Source organism: Heterodontus francisci, chromosome 16 (genome assembly GCF_036365525.1).
Source record: "Heterodontus francisci isolate sHetFra1 chromosome 16, sHetFra1.hap1, whole genome shotgun sequence".
Classification (NCBI taxonomy): Eukaryota; Metazoa; Chordata; class Chondrichthyes; order Heterodontiformes; family Heterodontidae; genus Heterodontus; species Heterodontus francisci.
In genome coordinates, this window is record NC_090386.1 from 64,021,336 (window position 1) to 64,042,834 (window position 21,499).

At 42.5% G+C, this 21,499-nt stretch overlaps 1 protein-coding gene across 3 annotated transcripts in view; it reads right to left on the bottom strand.

The window, feature by feature from the left end:
• Positions 1 to 851: 851 nt before the first annotated feature.
• LOC137378148 (DEP domain-containing mTOR-interacting protein-like) overlaps positions 852 to 21,499 on the bottom strand; it is a 65,410-nt gene continuing 44,762 nt past the window's right edge. The window contains exons 9-11 of one of the 3 annotated variants that reach the window (XR_010976566.1): positions 9,864 to 10,147; positions 8,301 to 8,498; positions 1,317 to 1,377 (exon numbers count right to left, since the gene is read on the bottom strand). Coding sequence is in view for 1 of the 3 variants with exons in the window: in XM_068048275.1 (XP_067904376.1) it covers positions 1,252 to 1,377 (126 nt within the window). In the remaining 2 variants the exon portion in view is untranslated. Of the gene's footprint in view, positions 1,378 to 8,300; positions 8,499 to 9,863; positions 10,148 to 21,499 lie in introns of all 3 variants that reach the window. The other 2 variants (XR_010976567.1, XM_068048275.1) reach the window with 2 other exon arrangements.

Below are 21,499 nucleotides of genomic sequence, written 5' to 3' on the forward strand. Positions count from 1 at the left end.
TAACTGGCGTAGACTGGATTGAAATGTTTTCTTTTACATTATTTCCTCAATAACCTAATTTGAATAGAACCTAAATTTGTGAAAATCTCCTTTCTCCAACAGCATTTAAGGGTCCTAATTGTTTAGGCAGTGTAATGCAGCGCACATCACAAAACGTACCCATAATTTGGCACTTATCTCACTCATTAAAGAGGAAATGATTACATCATTGCCTAATCCTAAAATATTATAAATGAAGATACCTGTGCTCTTACAACCAGTCAGTCTTCCTTTACACCTGTACTTTAAGATTGGTGAACAAATGTAGCCTGAGAGTGCTTGTATTGTGTGAAATGTCTTTGGTGACATCATGAATTTCTTTCTAATGACAATGAATTTGGTCGTGATGCAGGGCTTTGGAGCAGAATTTTGCGTCAATGAAGACAAGATTCTGACCAGTAGTTTTGTATTATTAAACAGGAAAAGAGAGACACATCGGCACATATATGATGGGTTTGTTACAGGGAATTACTATTCATTTTTCAGGATATTTGAGATGGGAAATGGAAACACTGATGAAGTACAGAGTGCTCTGTGAAGGCTGGAGAAAGGTTTTGGAAGAAACTAGTTAAAACCAAATTCTGCTAGTTCCACGTTCAGATAAGGATGGATTGTTTTCAGTGGTGACATGGAAACTTGGACCAGAGCCAGTTTTTATTTTAGTAGGGAATAGTGACCTTGGTGCTTCCGATCTGGCCTGGCTCCAGCCTTCTTTCTGTGGAAGGTCATTTTATTTCATATAAGTGTCACATTCCAACAAAGATTACAGCATGGACTTTTAAAATAGCATAAAGTTAGACAAAGAGACTTAATTGGATTTGTAAGAATTGCAATTCTAGTTTCCCACCATTTGAAGAAAGTTGGCAAGCCCTATGAACAAAAGATGTCAGTATAACGCACACTTGTCCAAGGTAAGAAAAGGTAAGCAAATGAAATTATAAATATACAATAAAAACAAATTAAATATGTGTGAACAGTTTCCCAGCAAGTGAATGTTAGCATAGAAATTACTGTCAGTGTTATTAGAGGACAAATATTTCACACATTTGTATTGCATTTACAGTAAATGAGAAATATCATGCAAATGCTTAAGCATTTGTTTACTAAATTCCTCAATAATGATCTCTAGGCTATAGTATTTGAAACCATTTTGATTTCGAAGAAAAAATGTGGAAATCAAACAGCCTTTTGATCCATCAAACATCATCTTCATCATTCAATTGCTTCCATCACTTCCATCACTAGTGTGCGGGGTCCTGTCATGATAATGTTGCTGACTGTTTTGTAGTCCAAGTGCATTACATGCCTGCTGTTCACAGAAATAACAAACTGTCTGACCTGATAGAAAACAGACAAAACATTTTAAAACTGTGCACACATAAATGCAAAATATATGCTGAATCAAAACATATACATTACAGTACTAAGCTATTCCCAAACCTCCTTTCACTTAAACCACACATTGGGCTGATTTTCAAATGTTAGTAGGGTCAGGAATGGGTGTGGACACGATTTGAAAATCATGGTCCTGGAGGTCGCCTCCGGAACTCAATGCCTCCAGGACAGTCTGCAATTTTCAATGTGAGGGCGCGCAGTGGCGGGAAGGGGTGGGGGTGGTGGTGGTGGTGGGAGGGAATGGGGAAGTTGCTCACCTCGAGTTAAGGGCCCATTAAGCTCATGGAGGAGCTCGTCAAGGGGCTGGGGGTGGACGGGGGGGGGGGGGGGGGCGCGGGGGGTTGATTGCGCACTGTAAATTTCAATCAGAATTCCGCGAGCCCGACCAGTCTGGTGCACGATACTGCACAGCTGTCGGGCTCATGGCAGGTACAGGGTAAACTCTATTGTTGGAAGATAAAATGTTTTGGGCCCACGGGGATCTTGCACCAGGCCAGGCACAGGACTTTTTTTAAATCTTGGAAGCGCTGCCTCACCTCTTTATTCTGCTGCCCTCGAAGGAGCTGCCTGGCTCATCGGCAAGGCAGCAGCAGACACCATCATGGTTGCCACCTGCCTTTGACACTTGCATTCTGTAGGCAGCTCCCGCCTCCTGCACACGCTTGGCATCACTAATTGGTGGCTGAGCTCACCTCCCCAATTAGGGCATTAACATTTGAACATCGCGTCGCATTAGTGACACAACTGAGGCACGAGTGCGGGACCTTGAGCCCATTGACCCAACAATTGCTGAGACAAGCCAACAAATGGTGCTGAAGGTTGCTGGACATGTGAGATGGCAATGTTACACTGCCCTCTACAGGGGGTCTGTGATCTGAGTGAACAGGATGAGTAATTGTAAATCTCCTTAACCAATCATGCTGAAAGCTTGTGCAATGAATCGTACAAGTTCTGAACAAGGATGTGTAAGTTAGAATGGTGAATTCAATGTCAAAGCAGGTACAGGAAGCGAGAAAAGGGCAGGATTTCCTGGACACTGGGTGGTGGACTTGAAGGCAGACAGGCCAGGAAAATAGTGGGGAGTCATGTTGGGACAGCTCCCTGATGCATTCCAGCTGTCAGGGAAGTTTCCCAGGTGAGGGCAGGAATGCGAATCGACTGCTCACACCATGGAGGTGGGCTGCCAATTTAAATAGTTAAGGGCCCAATTAGAGGTGATTTAGAAGGCCCACTGGCATTTTGCCAGTGATGGAGCACCCCTCTGCTGTGTGTGGAGGGTGCCAACTCCATGGAAGTGGCCTCCCTGTGGCAGGCTGGGGGAGCCATCGGAGTCACAGGCTCCATGCTGCAAAGAGGGGGCCACCGGCCCAATGAGCCGTCCGGAGGGGCTTCCCCTCTGAACAAAGGGCCCGACCAGCATCCCCCCTCTGATTAACATATTTAATTTAATCCCTCAGAGGGCACCTCCAACCTGCCTCCACCTCTCCCAATGGGGCTGCTGAGGCTCCAGAGCTGCTAGCTCCCTGATTGTGCCAGCAGTAATGGGAGCACACCTGCCATCCTTAATCGGATAGCGAGCATGGAGACAGTCAACTAGGAGGCCGCCTCCAAGAAAATAGCTCCTCTGGTCTGGCTCCCAGCAAGTTGCGGGCTAGGAACCTCTACTTGGTCCCAACGTTGGGTTCCTAAAGCCTGCAATAAAATCCTGACCAAATGGTGACAAAGGAAGACTGGATTAAGAGAGAAAAAAACAAAACAGAACAAAAAAATGTAATTTTAAATTTAAACGCAAAATCTTCAACAATTAAAATTTGAAGGAATGAGAATAGTTTGTAATAGTTAATTTTCAGTGGCAGAGAGGTTGAATAGCAATAATTAACACTAATCCTGCTGTTAGCATAGTACTTAGGCTGAAATGGACGGGCCCTAAATTCCTGTGGCGAGTTTATTTCATATCTACTGTGCAAGTACATGAAGTTCATGACATTCAATGCATTTGAATGGTGAGCCACACTGAGATACAGTTTTTGCAAAGCTAACAGCGAAGTGAACAGCAACTTTAAGATTTCCACAATTAATTCCGCATCTGCCCTCGCCTGAAGTAGCTGTAGCATTTCCACATAAATAATGGCAAGCACAGTTAGCCTCACCATTGTTTTGACAGAAATTTTTGAGCCATTATGTTACTATTGCTACTATAACCCTGAATTTCCTGGAAGAGTGTTTTTGGTACTGAATGCCATAAGTTAGACCACTCGGCTCCCTGACCTTCTAGTGACCAAGTTACACCAACATTTTCTGGCAATCTGATTAGAGTACATAGCACTGAGTTGGAAGCAATACATTCAAGGTCTCGCGCCTGACACAGGATGGAATAACAGGCCATATTTTGCTGTAGAAATAACAGTGAGACTAATAGCATTTACCATTATTAAAGTGTGAATTGGGCAGCAACTTCCAGCTGCATCACATATGCATTTAAATAAGGAAATCAGGATGTTGCTCTTCCCCCTCGAGAAACTGCATTGTCCCACTATGTTGGCATTGAAATACACGGAAGAGCGTGAAGTTGCAGTACTTACGTGATATATAATCTACTAAACTAAACTAAAATGTTAGGGCTTGTCCATTCCAATGTAAGTAAATTTTTAATAGCATGATAAGCTTTAATTACTGCCAAATACCCTCTCTGACACATAAAATTAACTTTTACATGTGTGCAGTCTCATTCTTTCAGGTTTTAATTATTTTTGGAGATCTTAAAAATAGTAGAATTTTTTTTAACGTTTTTTCTGTTTCTTTTATCTCTCTTTCTTAATCACATAGTTATTTCCCTTTCTGCTTTCTGTACTTGATTTGACATTGAATTAACTATTCTGACACTTCCTAGTTCAGACTCTGGGTTGCTAACAATTCTTCAATATGATTAATTAAGGAGATATACAGTTTCTGGCTGTGTTCACACAGGTCCCAGAACCCCTCTAAGAGGGTGTCGTGTCATTTTGCCTTTCTAATCACAGTACGTTCTTGTGCAAAGTCCCATAGAAAGTTTACAGGCAAGACCTCTGTCTTGAATATACTCAGCAATTGAGCATTCGCAGCTCTCTGGGGAACAGAATTCCAAAGATTCACAAGCCTTTTAGTAAAGAAATTTCTCCTCATCTTGGTCCGAAAGGGCCAACCCTTATTCTGAAACTGCAATCCTGTGTTCTAGATTCCTCAGCCAGGGGAAACATTTTCTCAACATCTACCCTGTCAAACCCCCTAAGAATTTTATCTGTTTTAATTAGATCACCTCATTTTTCTAGACCTCTGGAAATATAGGCCGAGTCTACTTAATCTTTCCTCATAGGACAATCCGCTCATCCCAGAAACCCGTCTGGCGAACTTTCATTACACTCCCTACACAGCAAGTATGTCCTTCCTCAGGTAAGGAGATCAAAACTGCGCACAGTAATCCAGGAGTGGCTTCACCAGTGCCCTGTATAATTGCAGTAAGACTTCTTTACTCTTATACTCCAATCCCTTTGTAATAAAAGCTAATGTACCATTTGCCTTCCTAATTGCTTGCCGTACCTACATTGTAACTTTCTGTGATTCATGTACAAGGACACCCTGGTCCCTCTGAATGCAAACCTTTCCCAGTCTCTAATCATTCAAAAAATATTCTGCTTTGTAATTTTATCGATCAAAGTGAATAACTTCATACTTCACCATATTGTATCCCATCTGCCATGTTCTTACCCACTCACTCAACCTGTCAATCCCTTTGCTGCCTCTTTGCGTTCTCCTCACTGCTTACTTTCAACCTAACTTTGTATCGTCAGCAAATTTGGATACCTTACACTCAGTGCCCTCATCTAAGTCAGTAATATAGATTGTAAATAGCCGAAACCCAAGTAGTGATCTTCGCGGTACCCTACTAGTTAAAGCCTGCCAACCGAAAAATGTCCCATTTATTCCTATTCTCTGTTTTCTGTCCATTAACCAATCCTCAATGCTAAATTATTACCCCAATCCCATGAGCCCTAATTTTCTGTAATAATCTCTTGTGTGGCACTTTATCAAATGCTTTTTCAAAATCCAAATACACTACATCCACTGGTTCCCCCTTATCCATCTTTCTCGTTAAATCCTCAAAAACTCTCAACAGGCTTATCAAACATGATTTCCCTTTCATTAGCCTGTGTTGACTCTGTTTAATCATACTATGATTTTGCTCAGTGAGCTGTTAACATGTCCTAATAATAGATTCTAGCATTTTCCGTACAACTGATGTTAAGCTAACTGGCCTATAGTTCCTTGTTTTCTCTCCCTCATTTCTTAAACAGTAGGGTTATGTTTACTACTTTCCAATCCTTGAGGACTGTTCTAGAATCAAAGGAATTCTGGAAGATCAAAACCAATGCATCACTATCTCTGCAGCTATCTCTTTTAAAACCCTAGAATGGAGCTGGTCAGGTCCAGGGGATTTGTCATTACTTAGTCCCATTAACTACTCCAATGCTATTTCTTTATTTATACTGATTTCTCTAAGTTCCTCATTCTCACTGGGCCCTTAGTTCCGCATTATTTCCAGAATGTTTTTTGTGTCTTCTACCATGAAGACAGATACAAAGTATTTGCTTAATGTCTCTGCCATTTCCTTATTCCCCATTATAATATGTCTCTAATGGGCCCACGTTTACTTTCCCTAATCTCTTCTTATTTACATGCCAATAGAAACATTTACATCTGTTTTTATGTCTCTAGCTAGTCTATGTGCATATTTTTTCTCCTTCCTTATCAATTTCTTGGTTCTCCTTTGCTAAATTCTAAAATCCTCCCAATCCTCAAGCTTACTACTCTTTTTGGCAACATTATAAGCCTCTTCCTTTGATCTAATACAATATTTAAATCCTGTTATTGCATGGCTGGGGCACTTTTTCTGTGGGATTTTGTGCCTTAAAGGAATGTGTATTTATTGCAAATTGTGTATTAATTCTTTAAATGCTAGCCATTGCTTGTCTACCATCATATCTTTTAATGCAGTTTCCCAATCTGCCTTAGCCAACTCAGCCCTCATACCTACGTAGTTTGTTTTGTTCAGATTTAAGACCCTAGTTTCGGACTTTCAAGCATAAAATTCTATCATATTATGGTTACTCTTCCCCAGAGGCTCCTTTACTGCAATTATTAATTAACCCTTTTTCATTGCACTATACTAAAGCAAAACTAGTCTGTTCCCTAGTTGGTTCCTTGATATACTGACCTAGAAAATTATCTTGTATACATTCCATAAACTCGTCCTCCACACTATTACTGCAAATTTGGTTTTCCCAGTCTATATGAAGATTAAAGTTCCCCATGATTATTGTATTATCGTTATTACATGCGCCTCTAATTTCCTGATTTATACTGTACCCTACACAACAACTACTATTAGGGAGCCTAATAAGCTCATAGCTTTGATCTGATGATTGTTGAGTGCTAAACCTGGGATGGGAATTCCAGGAGACACATTTTCAGTTGAGTTAGATTGGAACTTTATGGATTTATAGATTTTTGTTGTGCTTTGATTTGGGATGGTGCTCTAATTTTTTGTGTTTTGTTTCTGCACTTACATTCCAACATGGCGGTACCTTAATGCTGTGTTGAAACTATACTTTCGAGTTAAATTGCTTATTCATTAACGAAGAACAAACACATGGCTGCATTTTAGAAATATATAAATCGGGACCCGTGCCTCCTGAATTGTGCGCAATCCCTAGCCATATTTCATTAGCGGTTGTAATCCATACTTAGCTCACACAAGAACACAAGAAGTAGGAGCAGAAGTAGAGCATATGGCCCATCAAGTCTGCTCCGCCATTCAATATGATCATGGCTGATCTTGTGCTTCAATTCCACTTTCCTGCCCGCTCCCCATATATCGTGATTCCCTGCAAGACCAAAAATATATCTATCCCAGCCTTAAATGTATTCAATGATGGAGCATCCACAACCCACTGGGGTAGAGAATTCCAAAGATTCACAATCCTTTGAGTGTAGTAATTTCTCCTACTTTCAGTCCTGAATGATCGGCCCCTTATCCTGAGACTGTACCCCCATGTTCTAGATTCTCTGACCAGTGGGAACAATCTCTCAGCTTTTACCCTATCAAATCCTTTCAGAATCTTATATGTCTCAATTAGATCGCCTCTGATTCTTCTAAACTCCAGAGAATATCAGCCCAATTTACTCAGCCTCTCATCATAGGACAACCTCCACCCCCATTCCAGGGACCAATTTAGTAAATCTTCGCTGCATTGCCTCCAGTGCAAGTATATCCTTTCTTAAATATGGAGACCAAAACTGTACACAGTATTCCAGGTGTGGTCTCACCAAAGCCCTGTACAATTTTAGTAAGACTTCTTTATTCCTGTACTCCAATTCCATTGCAATAAAGGCCAACATGTCATTTGCCTTCCTAATAACCTGCTGCACCTGCATGTTAACTTTGTGCATTCCAAGCTCAATAAATAGTAATGTAAAGGTAATATCAGTTGAGGTAAAATTTTGGCTGTCAAAACAGTTACTTTCATTTTAAATTTAGATAGAAGATTAAAATGAAGCTCCTAGAACTGCAGTGAAAATGATGCACTTAAGGAGTCCTTTAAAATCAAGACAACATTAGACTTTAAGTTTATTGTAAATGAGCCCATTCCTCAGTCTGTAGTGAAAGAGCTGATGTGGGTCTATGCATGCTTAAGATTATGATCAAAACATCAATATGTTAAATATTGACATAGGCAACCTACTGAGCAATTGAATATTTTACTAATTCTGAGCTCACCAGTACCATTTTGTAATCCACCAGCAGAATTATGTAACCAACCAGTGCCAACCTGTAACAGTTATGCAGCAGCAACAATCAAAGTAGCATTAATTCAGGAAATTCAAGTTCGCCTTTGATTTTGATGGGAGGGTGGAGCAACGATAACTTCTTCGATGAGCATCTCTGTAGAGCAGTGCAAAAGTCCCAGGAAATTAAGGCATAGAGTCAGTAACAATATAAGTTACTAATGTTATCATTCCTGGAATTTCTGCAAAATAATAATGTTGTATGCCATAGAGGCACCATTACTATGGCACAGGTTTTCATGAAATTTGGAGCATGTGCTAAAAAGTCCAGCATCATTCTGCTGGACAGTGCTGCAAGATCTGTGGTACAATGCAGCAGTCCCAATAAAAGGCCCCCTCTCTAATGTCACTTACAGCTCTGCTGTCCAGGAGGCCTGACATGTGAATGTCATACTCAAGAGCCCTGAAGTTGACATTTATAAATGTATGAAAATATAAATAATAATTGAATCATGAATGTAAGCTATTGTATAAAATAACTTAAGCCAGCAGTAACACACTTCACACAACAGATGGAGCAACAGAGAGACAAAGACGTAGAAATGTGCACTAAAGGGGATCATAATCAGCTGAGGTTTCGTTGGAACATAAGTGAAGATCAGGGATGGGTTCAGTTGGTTGCAACAGAATATTACTTGTTGAATAAAACACAATATTCTCAACATTACAGATACCATCTTGTGCTGCCCACAAATGGATTTTCACAAGGAAGGTTATACAGATATGAAGGGCATCAACATAAGTTACTACTGAAGCTGAGAAAAGCACATTTAAGAGGGAATTAGATGAAAATTTGAAGAAAATTATTAACAGGTAGAGGGAAAGACATCGGATTAGACCGGATATCTATGAGGGGCAGCTAGTAGTGGCATGATGTCCAAATAGTCTCCTTTTGTACTGACAATTCTGAAACTTATTTTTGTTTTAGTTTACAGAAATATATTTTTCCCTCATGTAGTTTATATAACGAGAAGCTTTTTATGTTGTCTGATGCAACATAAATGAGATGCATGGAGTTCAGTTGATTGAAGTTTTTTCCCCAAAAAATATACTTTATTCAGTTGATTGACGATCTCAAACAGTTTTATTAACAACTAACTATTCTATAGTGCAGAGCTATCTATTTGCAGGTCTTGCCTCTTTATGTTACAGTTACAGTGTGTCTGGCAAGTAGTCACAAGACTGTATCCTGGCACGTAGCTCATTAACATACTAAGATCTTAAAGGGACATCACTCTTAAAGGTAATCACACAACAGTTTACTGTTGACTTTCCTTTATGCTTTCCTATAAAGTTGTTCCTGTAAGTGTTGGTGTGTAGTCAGGGCAGTATTAACCTAAGTTTCTAATATTTTTGATTTCATATTCATTACTTTTCCTCTAAATCATTTTTAGATTTCTCAGTTTTCCAACCCTTCCCTGCCACACACTAGCCAGAATATAAAAAAACTCTCAAGATTCTCACATTTCTCAGAGAATTAATCCATTTTATAAATTCAACAGCTAATATAAAGTAAGCCGATATGATGGAACTGTAAACCTCTTTACCAGAGGTGGTTGCCATATCCTTGCGGTATCCATATTTGAGTCATGATCCTTGATACTTCCTTAGATTGGCAAGCTCTATTGAAATGAGGCTCACCAAGACCGCCAAAAAAATGCTTTGATCAATTTTGCAGTGACCCAGAAGCCCATCCGGATTGGTCTCTCTTCTGCTGGTTATCATTGCACCCACTTTCGGCCCATAAAACTGCTACAAAAGTGTGAAGATAGGCCATGCTGTGTCTTCAGTGCCATTTAAGTCTCACAATCCCTTCTGGAGGAAAGCCTCACTTGTAACAAGAAAACACAACAAAAATTTCACAACTCTATTGGCATTTAGAAATCTAGATCACAAACAAATTCAGTGCTTTTTAAGTCCCTTTGAAAAGCAACACTTACAAGTTTCACACCTTTTAAAAAATATTATGCTTTTCTATTATTATGACCAAAGTGAATAACTTCACACTTGCCTACATTGTACTCCATCTACCATCTTGTTGCCCATTCACTTAATCTGTCTATATCTCTTTGCAGCCTTATGTCTTCTACTGACATTTGCCCACCAAATATGTCTGAAAAAATCAGGGTTGGTGCAGTCAGGTGTAAGTGAATTCTTAACTGCACAACAAGTCTTAATCACTGCCAAACAACCTCTCTAGCACTGAAAATTCAACTTTACAAGTGTGAAGTCTCATTCCTTGGGAATTTAATTATTGTTGGAGACTTTTAACTTTTCTTTTCGTATCTTTTATCTCTCGATTTTAATTGCTTCTTTCTTTCCCTCACTTTACTTAGCTTTCTATGCATGATTTTATAATAAATTAAATACTCTAATTTATACTTCCTGTTTTAGACTGCATATCTCAGTGTGGATTCTTCAATCTGATTGGTGGAAGAGCCCTGCTCACACATGTCACAGATCACCTGTACAAGACACCAAGCTGGATCAGATGTCTGGGCAAAGCAAGTTGTTGCTCAGAAGCCTGCAAAACATCTCTGGGCAGCTATCAGCGTAGTAAACAGCGAGCACTGTTCCTTACTGCTGACCTCAATATCCAGATCAATGTCACACACAAGATTCATCCTTATAAACTGTACAGTGTGTATCAGCACTTAGTGAGCCAAAGTTGTGTCAAATTATGGAACCATGACTGGTAATATTTAGCTGCCTTAATTAAATTGTCAGGGTGCTATTGCAATCTGGTCTGAAACAGATCCAACTTTTCTTCCAATGCTAGTGCTGGAATATTACAGTATTATTGTTCAATCACTTACTTAATCAGTGGACAACAATAATTACACAAGACTAAGAATTGGCACCTTCCCAAGTCTTCTGATTTTTTAAATTTTGTTTACTTTAACTTGTTCTTATTGACATAGTGATTACCATTTTTTGCTATCCAGGTCAGGTACACTTAGGGCTGAAATTAATGTGTGCGCCGCAGTTCGCGGCAGCGTACTCTGAGAGCAGCATGCATCCCGTGCGGATGCGCCGTCCCTGAGCACCCGCAATATTACGTGCAGGGGCTCATTTAAATAGAAGGGGCGGAACAGATGCCTCGATGACATAGAGGGGGCGGCCTCCGCGTCCCCGGCAACAGCGTCCGGCGCCACCGCGCAAACGCAGCGCCATTTGTAAAGGGCTTCAAGCCCTTACATATATGTATAATTTTTAAAGGGACAATGTAAAGGATTTTAATGACATATAATAGGTGATGGAGGCCCTTCCCCAACCCCCCAAATATCATTGTTCAAATGCCCAAACTTTCCCCCCCCAACCTCCAATTTTTTGCCCTTCAACCCCTTCCCACCATCCCCACATCCAATAAAATCTGATTTCCCCACTCCTCCACCCCTCCCGCCCTGAAAATGTTATTCCTCCCCCTTCCCCACCAGGTTCTCGCCTGGAACACCATATGAGTTTCGAAAGCACACGGAGCATGAACAGCAGCCGTAATATCGGAGTGGGACGGCCGCTGCCTGCGGGTAAGTTTATTTAAATAATTTAAATGTTTATCTACATATGCTGATGAAGGGCCTGCTGCCAGGTGGCGGGGGGGGGGGGGGGGGTGGGGGCCGCACCAAGGACCCCCCGCCGCCGGTAATATGCAGCGGGCCCTTCTCAGCGTTGCGGGTCGAGGCGGCACAATGGCGCAGTGGTTAGCACCGCAGCCTCACAGCTCCAGCGACCCGGGTTCAATTCTGGGTACTGCCTGTGTGGAGTTTGCAAGTTCTCCCTGTGTCTGCGTGGGTTTCCTCCGGGTGCTCCAGTTTCCTCCACATGCCAAAGACTTGCAGGTTGATAGGTTAATTGGCCATTATAAAATTGCCCCGAGTATAGGTAGGTGGTAGGGAAATATAGGGACAGGTGGGGATGTGGTAGGAATATGGGATTAGTGTAGGATTAGTATAAATGGGTGGTTGATGGTCGGCACAGACTCGGTGGGCCGAAGGGCCTGTTTCAGTGCTGTATCTCTAAACTAAACTAAACTTTACCGGCCCTCGCGCCACGACCCGCGGCATCGAGGGGCTGGTAAAACTCAACCCTTAGTGTGGTTATAAGAGGAGTGCCCATAAAAGTGCAACTAACACAAGTGATTACCCAGTACCATAAATCTACTTGAGGTCTGCATCACTACCTCTCTGCTGCAATTAAGTCAAATCAGATTTGACATTCCATGACAGAAGTGGACATAAAACAGTGTATTCTGTTTAGTGCATTGGAAAATGTTTATATTTCATTTTTCTTTCTCCTCCAGTTTTCCTTTCCTACTAAAGGTAGTGACTCTTTCAGCTCTCTGATTCCTCATCCAAGTAGCCATTATTTATCTATAAACCTCAAACTGTGCATTTTCCAAGCTGTTCAACCACAAGGATCAAACCTAATCTTGTCCTCGAATGTGCACTTCTAGCAGTGGTAAGGATCTGGAATGGATACACTTTGGTAATTTTTGACCATTTTTATAGAGAAGGTATTTGGAAATTAATTACATTTTAAGTGGTGCATTTTAAATTTAAGTTGTTTCTCACAAGTTTAGAAGTGTCCTTACAGCCAATGCTCTGGAGGCTGAGATGAAGAGTAACATGTGTTAATTTATTGCCCAATCTTTGGTGTTAAGACATGGTGATAACATTTCCACCTCATTTATGCTGAATCAGAATCACATTAGCATTAAATGGATTTTCTAAGTGCTATTTTTACTGAATGGCAAGTTTCCCAAAGGGCCAAGGAGTCACATGGCCACGTTGGTTCAATCTATGTATTTCCTTGATTAATACCAGCACATATATCAACACTCTCTTTTGCAATGACACCATCATGCAAGTGAATGCTCACTTCTCTGGCAATTGTCAAATGATATATGAACCATTAAACCAAATCTACTGCCTCTCCCAAGTGCTACCTGAGTGGTGATGTTACATGAGCTGGCTATTGCAATAGGAGCCTCTAAGGACTAGGGTGAACATGCTACAGGCTGTACGTCTTGTGCAGCTGTACGGGCCCTGCATTCTTTCAGTCAGTGGAGTGGAGAGTACATGCCCCACATGTGCTGCCATTCTTTGCTGCCATTTTGAGAGACTGCATGTCCATTCCTGACTTGGCAATAGGACTGGGCATTGTCTCTTCATGGCAAGCAGATACCTATTGTGCCATTGAGATTATTGTAACACTGTCAGTTACTTACATGCAAGCCAACTCCAACTGTTTGGAAGTTGGAAGAGGCAGCTTCCTCCAATCTGGCACCTCAGGCCTCAATGGGAGCAGTGTGAGTGTCCATGGAGGAAGTGAAGACAGTCCTTAAGTCGTTGCAACAGAGGCTTCAAATGCAGATATCTCTGGAAGCTACCATATATTCCAAGGTCAACTACATTTCTACAATGTCATCCAACACAATACTACGTATGAGGGTTTTAATCTCCTCCATGTGCAGCACATGGCTTGGCACACTTCTACCTTCCTCCCAGCTGAAATATGCTTAAAGCGCTGCAAGCATTTTTCCTTTAAAAGCAGACATGCAGGTATGGAGTTTCAAATACTTCCTTCCCACTGCTCCCACCTACTTGTGCTCTGCACATCACCCAGTGCACTGTTCCTGTACTGACTAGCTGATGCTTGGGAGGGACAGAGTGAGTAATGGCATGTGCTGTGAAGTGCTGGTCATCCAGATGCAGTGGGAAGGTGGTGGTTTCTGTTTGGGTGCATCTAGAGTAGGAGAAGAAATTAGAATACCACGCTGAGAAGAAAGGATTTATGTAAGTACAAGGAGTGACTTGAATAGATTGCTGACTGGTAATGTGAGATATATACAGCAGAATTGGAGAAGCAGAATGTCATCACAAACCTACCATTAGCACTTTACTTCCTATCTTCCTATCTTCACTTCCTATGCCTTCCATTCACAGGATCTACAAAGTTCCCTCTTCACGGCAGGCAGGAGGTCTCAGGAGACCCCTGCACCTGTCGCTAATGTCTCCAGGCTGTTACGTTCACTCAAAATGCTTAAAGTAAGAATTACATTCATTACCATAAAACCCAGAAGATACCTTGCAACCCATAATGGTTATGTTCAGAGGTACATACACCAAACAATTAGATTCCATGTAAGGTTTTTAGTATTATGTTTCTATTAAGATTGTGAATGAAAGAACACTTCCAGGGGAAGTAAAAGGCATCATGCTGCTTCCTGGATGTTCACGGCATGCAATTCAAACTAAGAGAGACTGGGCAACAAGAAGTGCTATAAATGGCAGATATGCTTCGTACTGTTCATTCTTAGAAGATGTGGCAGATTCCAATTGAATCGCGTACACTGGCAAAGTCTTTAAAACATTTTGTGGCAAGGAATTACTGTGCATGAGTGATCATAGTGCTTACAGCCTTGGTCACCTCCTGCCATTGCAGCGGTTCTGCATTCCTTGAGGCCTTACATAATTCCTGGCTTCAGGTAGAAGCACTTCCACAGATTATCTAGAAATTTTTTAGGTTCTCTGCACATCCTGCAGGACCGACAGACATTCCCTTAAGTGAAAAACATTTTCTCCAGCTTCTAAAACAACTTTAAGCCTGGTGTCCCCATTAAACAGCTGTAGGCTTTCAGATAATATAGCAGCACACTAGCTTTCCACCCCAGGTACTGAGCTCCCAATGAGTCATACTCATAACACTGGGAGCACAGCAATAGCATTAAAAATAGGCGGACTCAGGAAACTACACCGGAACTTGTACGATTCTTGACTGCTGGGCATGAATCACACTCTGTCACACTTAGGTTTGCAATTTTGCCCCAGGGGAAAATATCAATCTGGCTGAGAATAGCTAACAGCAAAGCTTTGCGATTAAAGCTGAGAATGTACAAGATGATGAGAGGCATAGATAGAGTGGATAGCCAGAGACTTTTTCCCAGGGCAGAAAGGGCTATCACCAGGGGGCATAATTTTAAGGTGATTGGAGGGAGGTTTAGGGGAGATGTCAGAGGTGGGTTCTTTACACAGAGAGTGGTGGGTGCGTGGAATGCACTGCCAGCGGTGGTAGTAGAAGCAGATACATTAGGGACATTTAAGCGACTCTTGGATAGGTACATGGATGATAGTAGAATGAAGGGTATGTAGGTAGTTTGATCTTAGAGTAGGTTAAAGGGTCGGCACAACATCGTGCGCCGAAGGGCCTGTACTGTGCTGTACTGTTCTATGTTCTATGTTCTAATGTCTGTATGGATCATAAGGTTCATACCCCTGATCACTATCTAGTGACTCTCTGCTGGAAGTGCATGTGCTTGGATATCAGCTCTACTACCTTTGAGCCCAATAGCCTGAAGATAATTACTGTTGAGACCCATTCATCAAGTATAGCTACTTGGGTGAGGTGTAGGAGGACAGCTGGTGTCCACAGTGCTATAGCTCCAGAGGAACTTGACATCTTCAGGTGGAGAGGATAGGGCACAAGGCTTCAGAAATCAAAAGTGAAATATGTTGGTCAATGTTAACAATTTTTCTGAAATAAGGAAGATGAAGCAATAACAGGCAGAAAACAGATTTAGTGCAGGGGCAGGGGGAACCTGCAACTATGCAAGTGCATTCTGGTGAAATCACATCAGAATCTAACAGCCTAAACCTTCAAATATAATGGTGCAGCAATGATACTTCAAACTAAATCAATCACAAATTAAGACTTAAAATTGGAAACAACTGACAGGAATTATAATTTCAAAGGATACGAACAGTACGAAGCCATATGTCAGTTGTTTCCAAAATAATAATGAAAGAGGCAATGTTCAGTGCCATTTTAGAAAACTGATATATAGTGCCAAAGAGCGAGAGGACTTAGCTACAATTTCTTACATTCTGCTCAGTTCCTCATTTGAGGTACAGGGAACTATCACATAGAGGCCAGGCTGTTGGAAGAGGGAGATTAGATGAGGAGCTCCAATTGAGTGTCTCCTAGCAACTAAATGTGCAGTGATGTTGATGTGGGTACATTCCATTACTCCTCCCCACCAAGCCCTTGGCAAGAAAAGAAATGGTGTGGGAGGTCTTATGATGAAGAGAAATATCTGAGACTAAATGTCCTTCATTAAAGCACTCATTAAAGAGTTTTCCGTTTGCTTTGAAGTTTGTCAAACAGCTAGTAATACAATTATAATCTCCTTAGGAAGTTTCAACTAACAAACAGTGCCATCAGGTAACACATTATAATTTCTCTCTCACCAACATAGTATTTTTTTCAAAACATACCTAACAGATACAAACAATGATCTAAGTAATCACAGATCAATTATAAGGTCTCTCTTACCAATTTATTTTACCTTTCTGTACACAGTTGGTCCACAAACCACAATAGAGAATCTTTGATTTTTTGATTGCTATTTTTAATTCATTTTCACTACATATATTTTGTTAATATTCAAATTATTTTTGGAATAAAGGAGTTTCTTGTGTTTTGTTGCAAATTGTTTTTTTGAACTCTATGGGGGGTAACTTGCAACCTTAGTGGAGTTGGAAAGCTGACATTATTGGATTTTGCACCTGTTATACATCCCACCTGTCTTTCATTTCCACTAACTGCTCTGATACCACCAGTTTTCCACCCATATTTATTACCCCTATGTGTTCTGCAGCCATGTCAGTCAAGGCTCAGTTAGTAGCACTCTTGCCTGAGTCAAAAGGTTGTAGGTTCAAGTCCCACCTGAGCACTTCAGCTCATAAATCACAGAATCACAGAATAATACAGTGCAGAAGAGGCCCTTCGGCCCACCGAGTCTGCACCGATGCATTAAAGACACCTGACCTGTCTACCTAATCCCATTTGCCAACACTTGGCCCATAACCTTGGCTGACACTACAGTACAGAGGGAATGTTGCACTGTCAGAGATGCCGTCTTTTGGATGAGGTGTTAAACTGAGGCGCTGTCTGTTCAGTGTTCAAATCACACGCAGCTTCCACAGTGCGGACTGCGACACCGACCACTCCCTGGTGTGCAGCAAGGTTAGACTCAGACCAAAGAAGTTGCATCATTCCAAGCAGAAGGGCCACCCGCGCATCAACACGAGCAGAATTTCTCACCCACAGCTGTTACAAAAATTTCTAAATTCACTTGTAACAGCCCTTCAAAACACTCCCACAGGGGATGCTGAGACCAAGTGGGCCCACATCAGAGACGCCATCTATGAGTCAGCTTTGACCACCTACGGCAAAAGTGCGAAGAGAAATGCAGACTGGTTTCAATCTCATAATGAAGAGCTGGAACCTGTCATAGCCGCTAAGCGCATTGCACTTTTGAACTACAAGAAAGCCCCCAGCGATTTAACATCCGCAGCACTTAAAGCAGCCAGAAGTACTGCACAAAGAACAGCTAGGCGTTGCGCAAACGACTACTGGCAACACCTATGCAGCCATATTCAGCTGGCCTCAGACACCGGAAACATCAGAGGAATGTATGATGGCATGAAGAGAGCTCTTGGGCCAACCATCAAGAAGATCACCCCCCTCAAATCTAAATCGGGGGATATAATCACTGACCAACGCAAACAGATGGACCGCTGGGTTGAGCACTACCTAGAACTGTACTCCAGGGAGAATGCTGTCACTGAGACTGCCCTCAATGCAGCCCAGCCTCTACCAGTCATGGATGAGCTGGACATACAGCCAACCAAATCGGAACTCAGTGATGCCATTGATTCCCTAGCCAGCGGAAAAGCCCCTGGGAAGGACAGCATTACCCCTGAAATAATCAAGAGTGCCAAGCCTGCTATACTCTCAGCACTACATGAACTGCTATGCCTGTGCTGGGACGAGGGAGCAGTACCCCAGGACATGCGCGATGCCAACATCATCACCCTCTATAAAAACAAAGGTGACCGCGGTGACTGCAACAACTACCGTGGAATCTCCCTGCTCAGCATAGTGGGGAAAGTCTTTGCTCGAGTCGCTCTGAACAGGCTCCAGAAGCTGGCCGAGCGCGTCTACCCTGAGGCACAGTGTGGCTTTCGTGCAGAGAGATCGACTATTGACATGCTGTTCTCCCTTCGTCAGATACAGGAGAAATGCCGTGAACAACAGATGCCCCTCTACATTGCTTTCATTGATCTCACCAAAGCCTTTGACCTCGTCAGCAGACGTGGTCTCTTCAGACTACTAGAAAAGATCGGATGTCCACCAAAGCTACTAAGTATCATCACCTCATTCCATGACAATATGAAAGGCACAATTCAACATGGTGGCTCCTCATCAGAGCCCTTTCCTATCCTGAGTGGTGTGAAACAGGGCTGTGTTCTCGCACCCACAATTTTTGGGATTTTCTTCTCCCTGCTGCTTTCACATGCGTTCAAATCCTCTGAAGAAGGAATTTTCCTCCACACAAGATCAGGGGGCAGGTTGTTCAACCTTGCCCGTCTAAGAGCGAAGTCCAAAGTACGGAAAGTCCTCATCAGAGAACTCCTCTTTGCTGACGATGCTGCTTTAACATCTCACACTGAAGAATGCCTGCAGAGTCTCATCGACAGGTTTGCGTCTGCCTGCAATGAATTTGGCCTAACCATCAGCCTCAAGAAAACGAACATCATGGGGCAGGATGTCAGAAATGCTCCATCCATCAATATTGGCGACCACGCTCTGGAAGTGGTTCAAGAGTTCACCTACCTAGGCTCAACTATCACCAGTAACCTGTCTCTAGATGCAGAAATCAACAAGCGCATGGGTAAGGCTTCCACTGCTATGTTCAGACTGGCCAAGAGAGTGTGGGAAAATGGCGCACTGACACGGAACACAAAAGTCCGAGTGTATCAGGCCTGTGTCCTCAGTACCTTGCTCTACGGCAGCGAGGCCTGGACAACGTATGCCAGCCAAGAGCGACGTCTCAATTCATTCCATCTTCGCTGCCTTCGGAGAATACTTGGCATCAGGTGGCAGGACTATATCTCCAACACAGAAGTCCTTGAAGCGGCCAACATCCCCAGCTTATACACACTACTGAGTCAGCGGCGCTTGAGATGGCTTGGCCATGTGAGCCGCATGGAAGATGGCAGGATCCCCAAAGACACATTGTACAGCGAGCTCGCCACTGGTATCAGACCCACCGGCCGTCCATGTCTCCGTTATAAAGACGTCTGCAAACGCGACATGAAATCGTGTGACATTGATCACAAGTCGTGGGAGTCAGTTGCCAGCATTCGCCAGAGCTGGCGGGCAGCCATAAAGACAGGGCTAAATTGTGGCGAGTCGAAGAGACTTAGTAGTTGGCAGGAAAAAAGACAGAGGCGCAAGGGGAGAGCCAACTGTGCAACAGCCCCAACAAACAAATTTCTCTGCAGCACCTGTGGAAGAGCCTGTCACTCCAGAATTGGCCTTTATAGCCACTCCAGGCGCTGCTTCACAAACCACTGACCACCTCCAGGCGCGTATCCATTGTCTCTCGAGATAAGGAGGCCCAAAAGAAAAAAGAAAGAAAAGAATGTCTGTTCTTTAAGGTTGACATCAAAGATCCCATGACACTATTTGGCAGAAGAGCAGGGGAATTATACCCAGTGTCTTGGCCAATATTTATCCCTCAATCAACATTACAAAAAGAGATTATCCGGCCATTATCGCATTGCTGTTTGTAGAAACTTGCTATGCACAAACTGGTTGCTGTGTTTTCTGCATTACAACAGTGACTACACTTCAAATGTACTTAATTGGCAGTAAAGTGCTTTGGGATGTCTTGAGGTCATGAAAGGTGCTATATCAATGCAAGTCTTTCTTTTCTTTCCCTTTTACAAAACAAAATAATTCCCAGAGCCAAGCACAATTCATTAAAATTGCACGGTCTAGTGCAGTAGAGGAACCAAAGGCACCTCAATACATCAATGAACAACTCAAGTTAAGCAGTATCTATCTTTGAATAGGAAGCTACAAAAGATGCTAGAAAGATCTGATGAAGTGGGCTATTCAGCCTATCTAGCTCGTCACCTCACTAGAAACCTACGTCTCTACGTGCCACCCGTCCACCACCCCAATACCACAACTGGGTTTTAAATAATTGCAGAGTTTTTACCTCCACTCTCATTCCCCTTTGTTAATTACTTTGTGTGAAAAGATACTTCATAACATCAAACTTGTCTTTTACTTGTTTATACCCATGTTTGTATCTAACACTACCATTACATTTATACAGATGCAAAGCAGACAAAACTAGAACATCAGAGGTTATGATGGAGCTGTACAAAACGCTAGTTAGGCCACAGCTGGAGTACTGTGTACAGTTCTGGTCGCCACACTATAGGAAGGATGTAATTGGACTGGAGAGGGTGCAGAGGAGTTTCACCAGGATGTTGCCGGGGCTGGACCATTTCAGCTATGAAGAGAGACTGGATAGGCTAGGGTTGTTTTCCTTAGAGCAGAGAAGAATGAGGGGGGACCTGATTGAGGTATACAAAATTATGAGGGGCATAGATAGGGTAGATAGGAAGAAACTTTTTCCCTTAGCGGAGGTATCAATAACCGGGGTGCATAGATTTAAGGTAAGGGGCAGGAGGTTTAGAGGGGATTTGAGGAAAAAAAATTTCACCAGAGGGTGGTTGGGAGCTGGAACACACTGCCTGAAGGGGTGGTAGAGGCAGGAACCCACACAACATTTAAGAAATATTTAGATGAGCACTTTAAATGCCATAGCATACAAGGCTATGGGCCAAATGTTGGAAAATGGGATTCGAATAGATAGGTGCTTGATGGCCAGCACAGACACGATGGGCTGAAGGGCCTGTTTCTGTGTTGTATAACTCTATGACTCTAGAAATCTAATTTCAATTCTACTGCTAAGGAAAAATCATTTCAGCACCAGAAAACACAATTGAGCCCAATTTCAGCTTGGGCAGGCAGCAGGTAGTGCCCACCCGATGTCCTCAATAAGAGGCTTGCGTCATTTTGATGTTTTGGCCTCACCTGCATAATGCCAGCAAACTACAACCAATAGACCAGCATTTACAGGCAGCTCACCGGTTGGGCTTTGGGGGCTCTGGTGGGGGTTTGGTCAGTCGTGGGAAATCCAGTTTCCTCTGAGGATCCAAGCTGGAAAATTAATGTTAATGGGGGGACTGCAATTGCAGCGGTGGGGAGAAGGTGGGGAATGGGCAGACAGGTTTTCAGTCGGCTAGCCCCACAACAATCC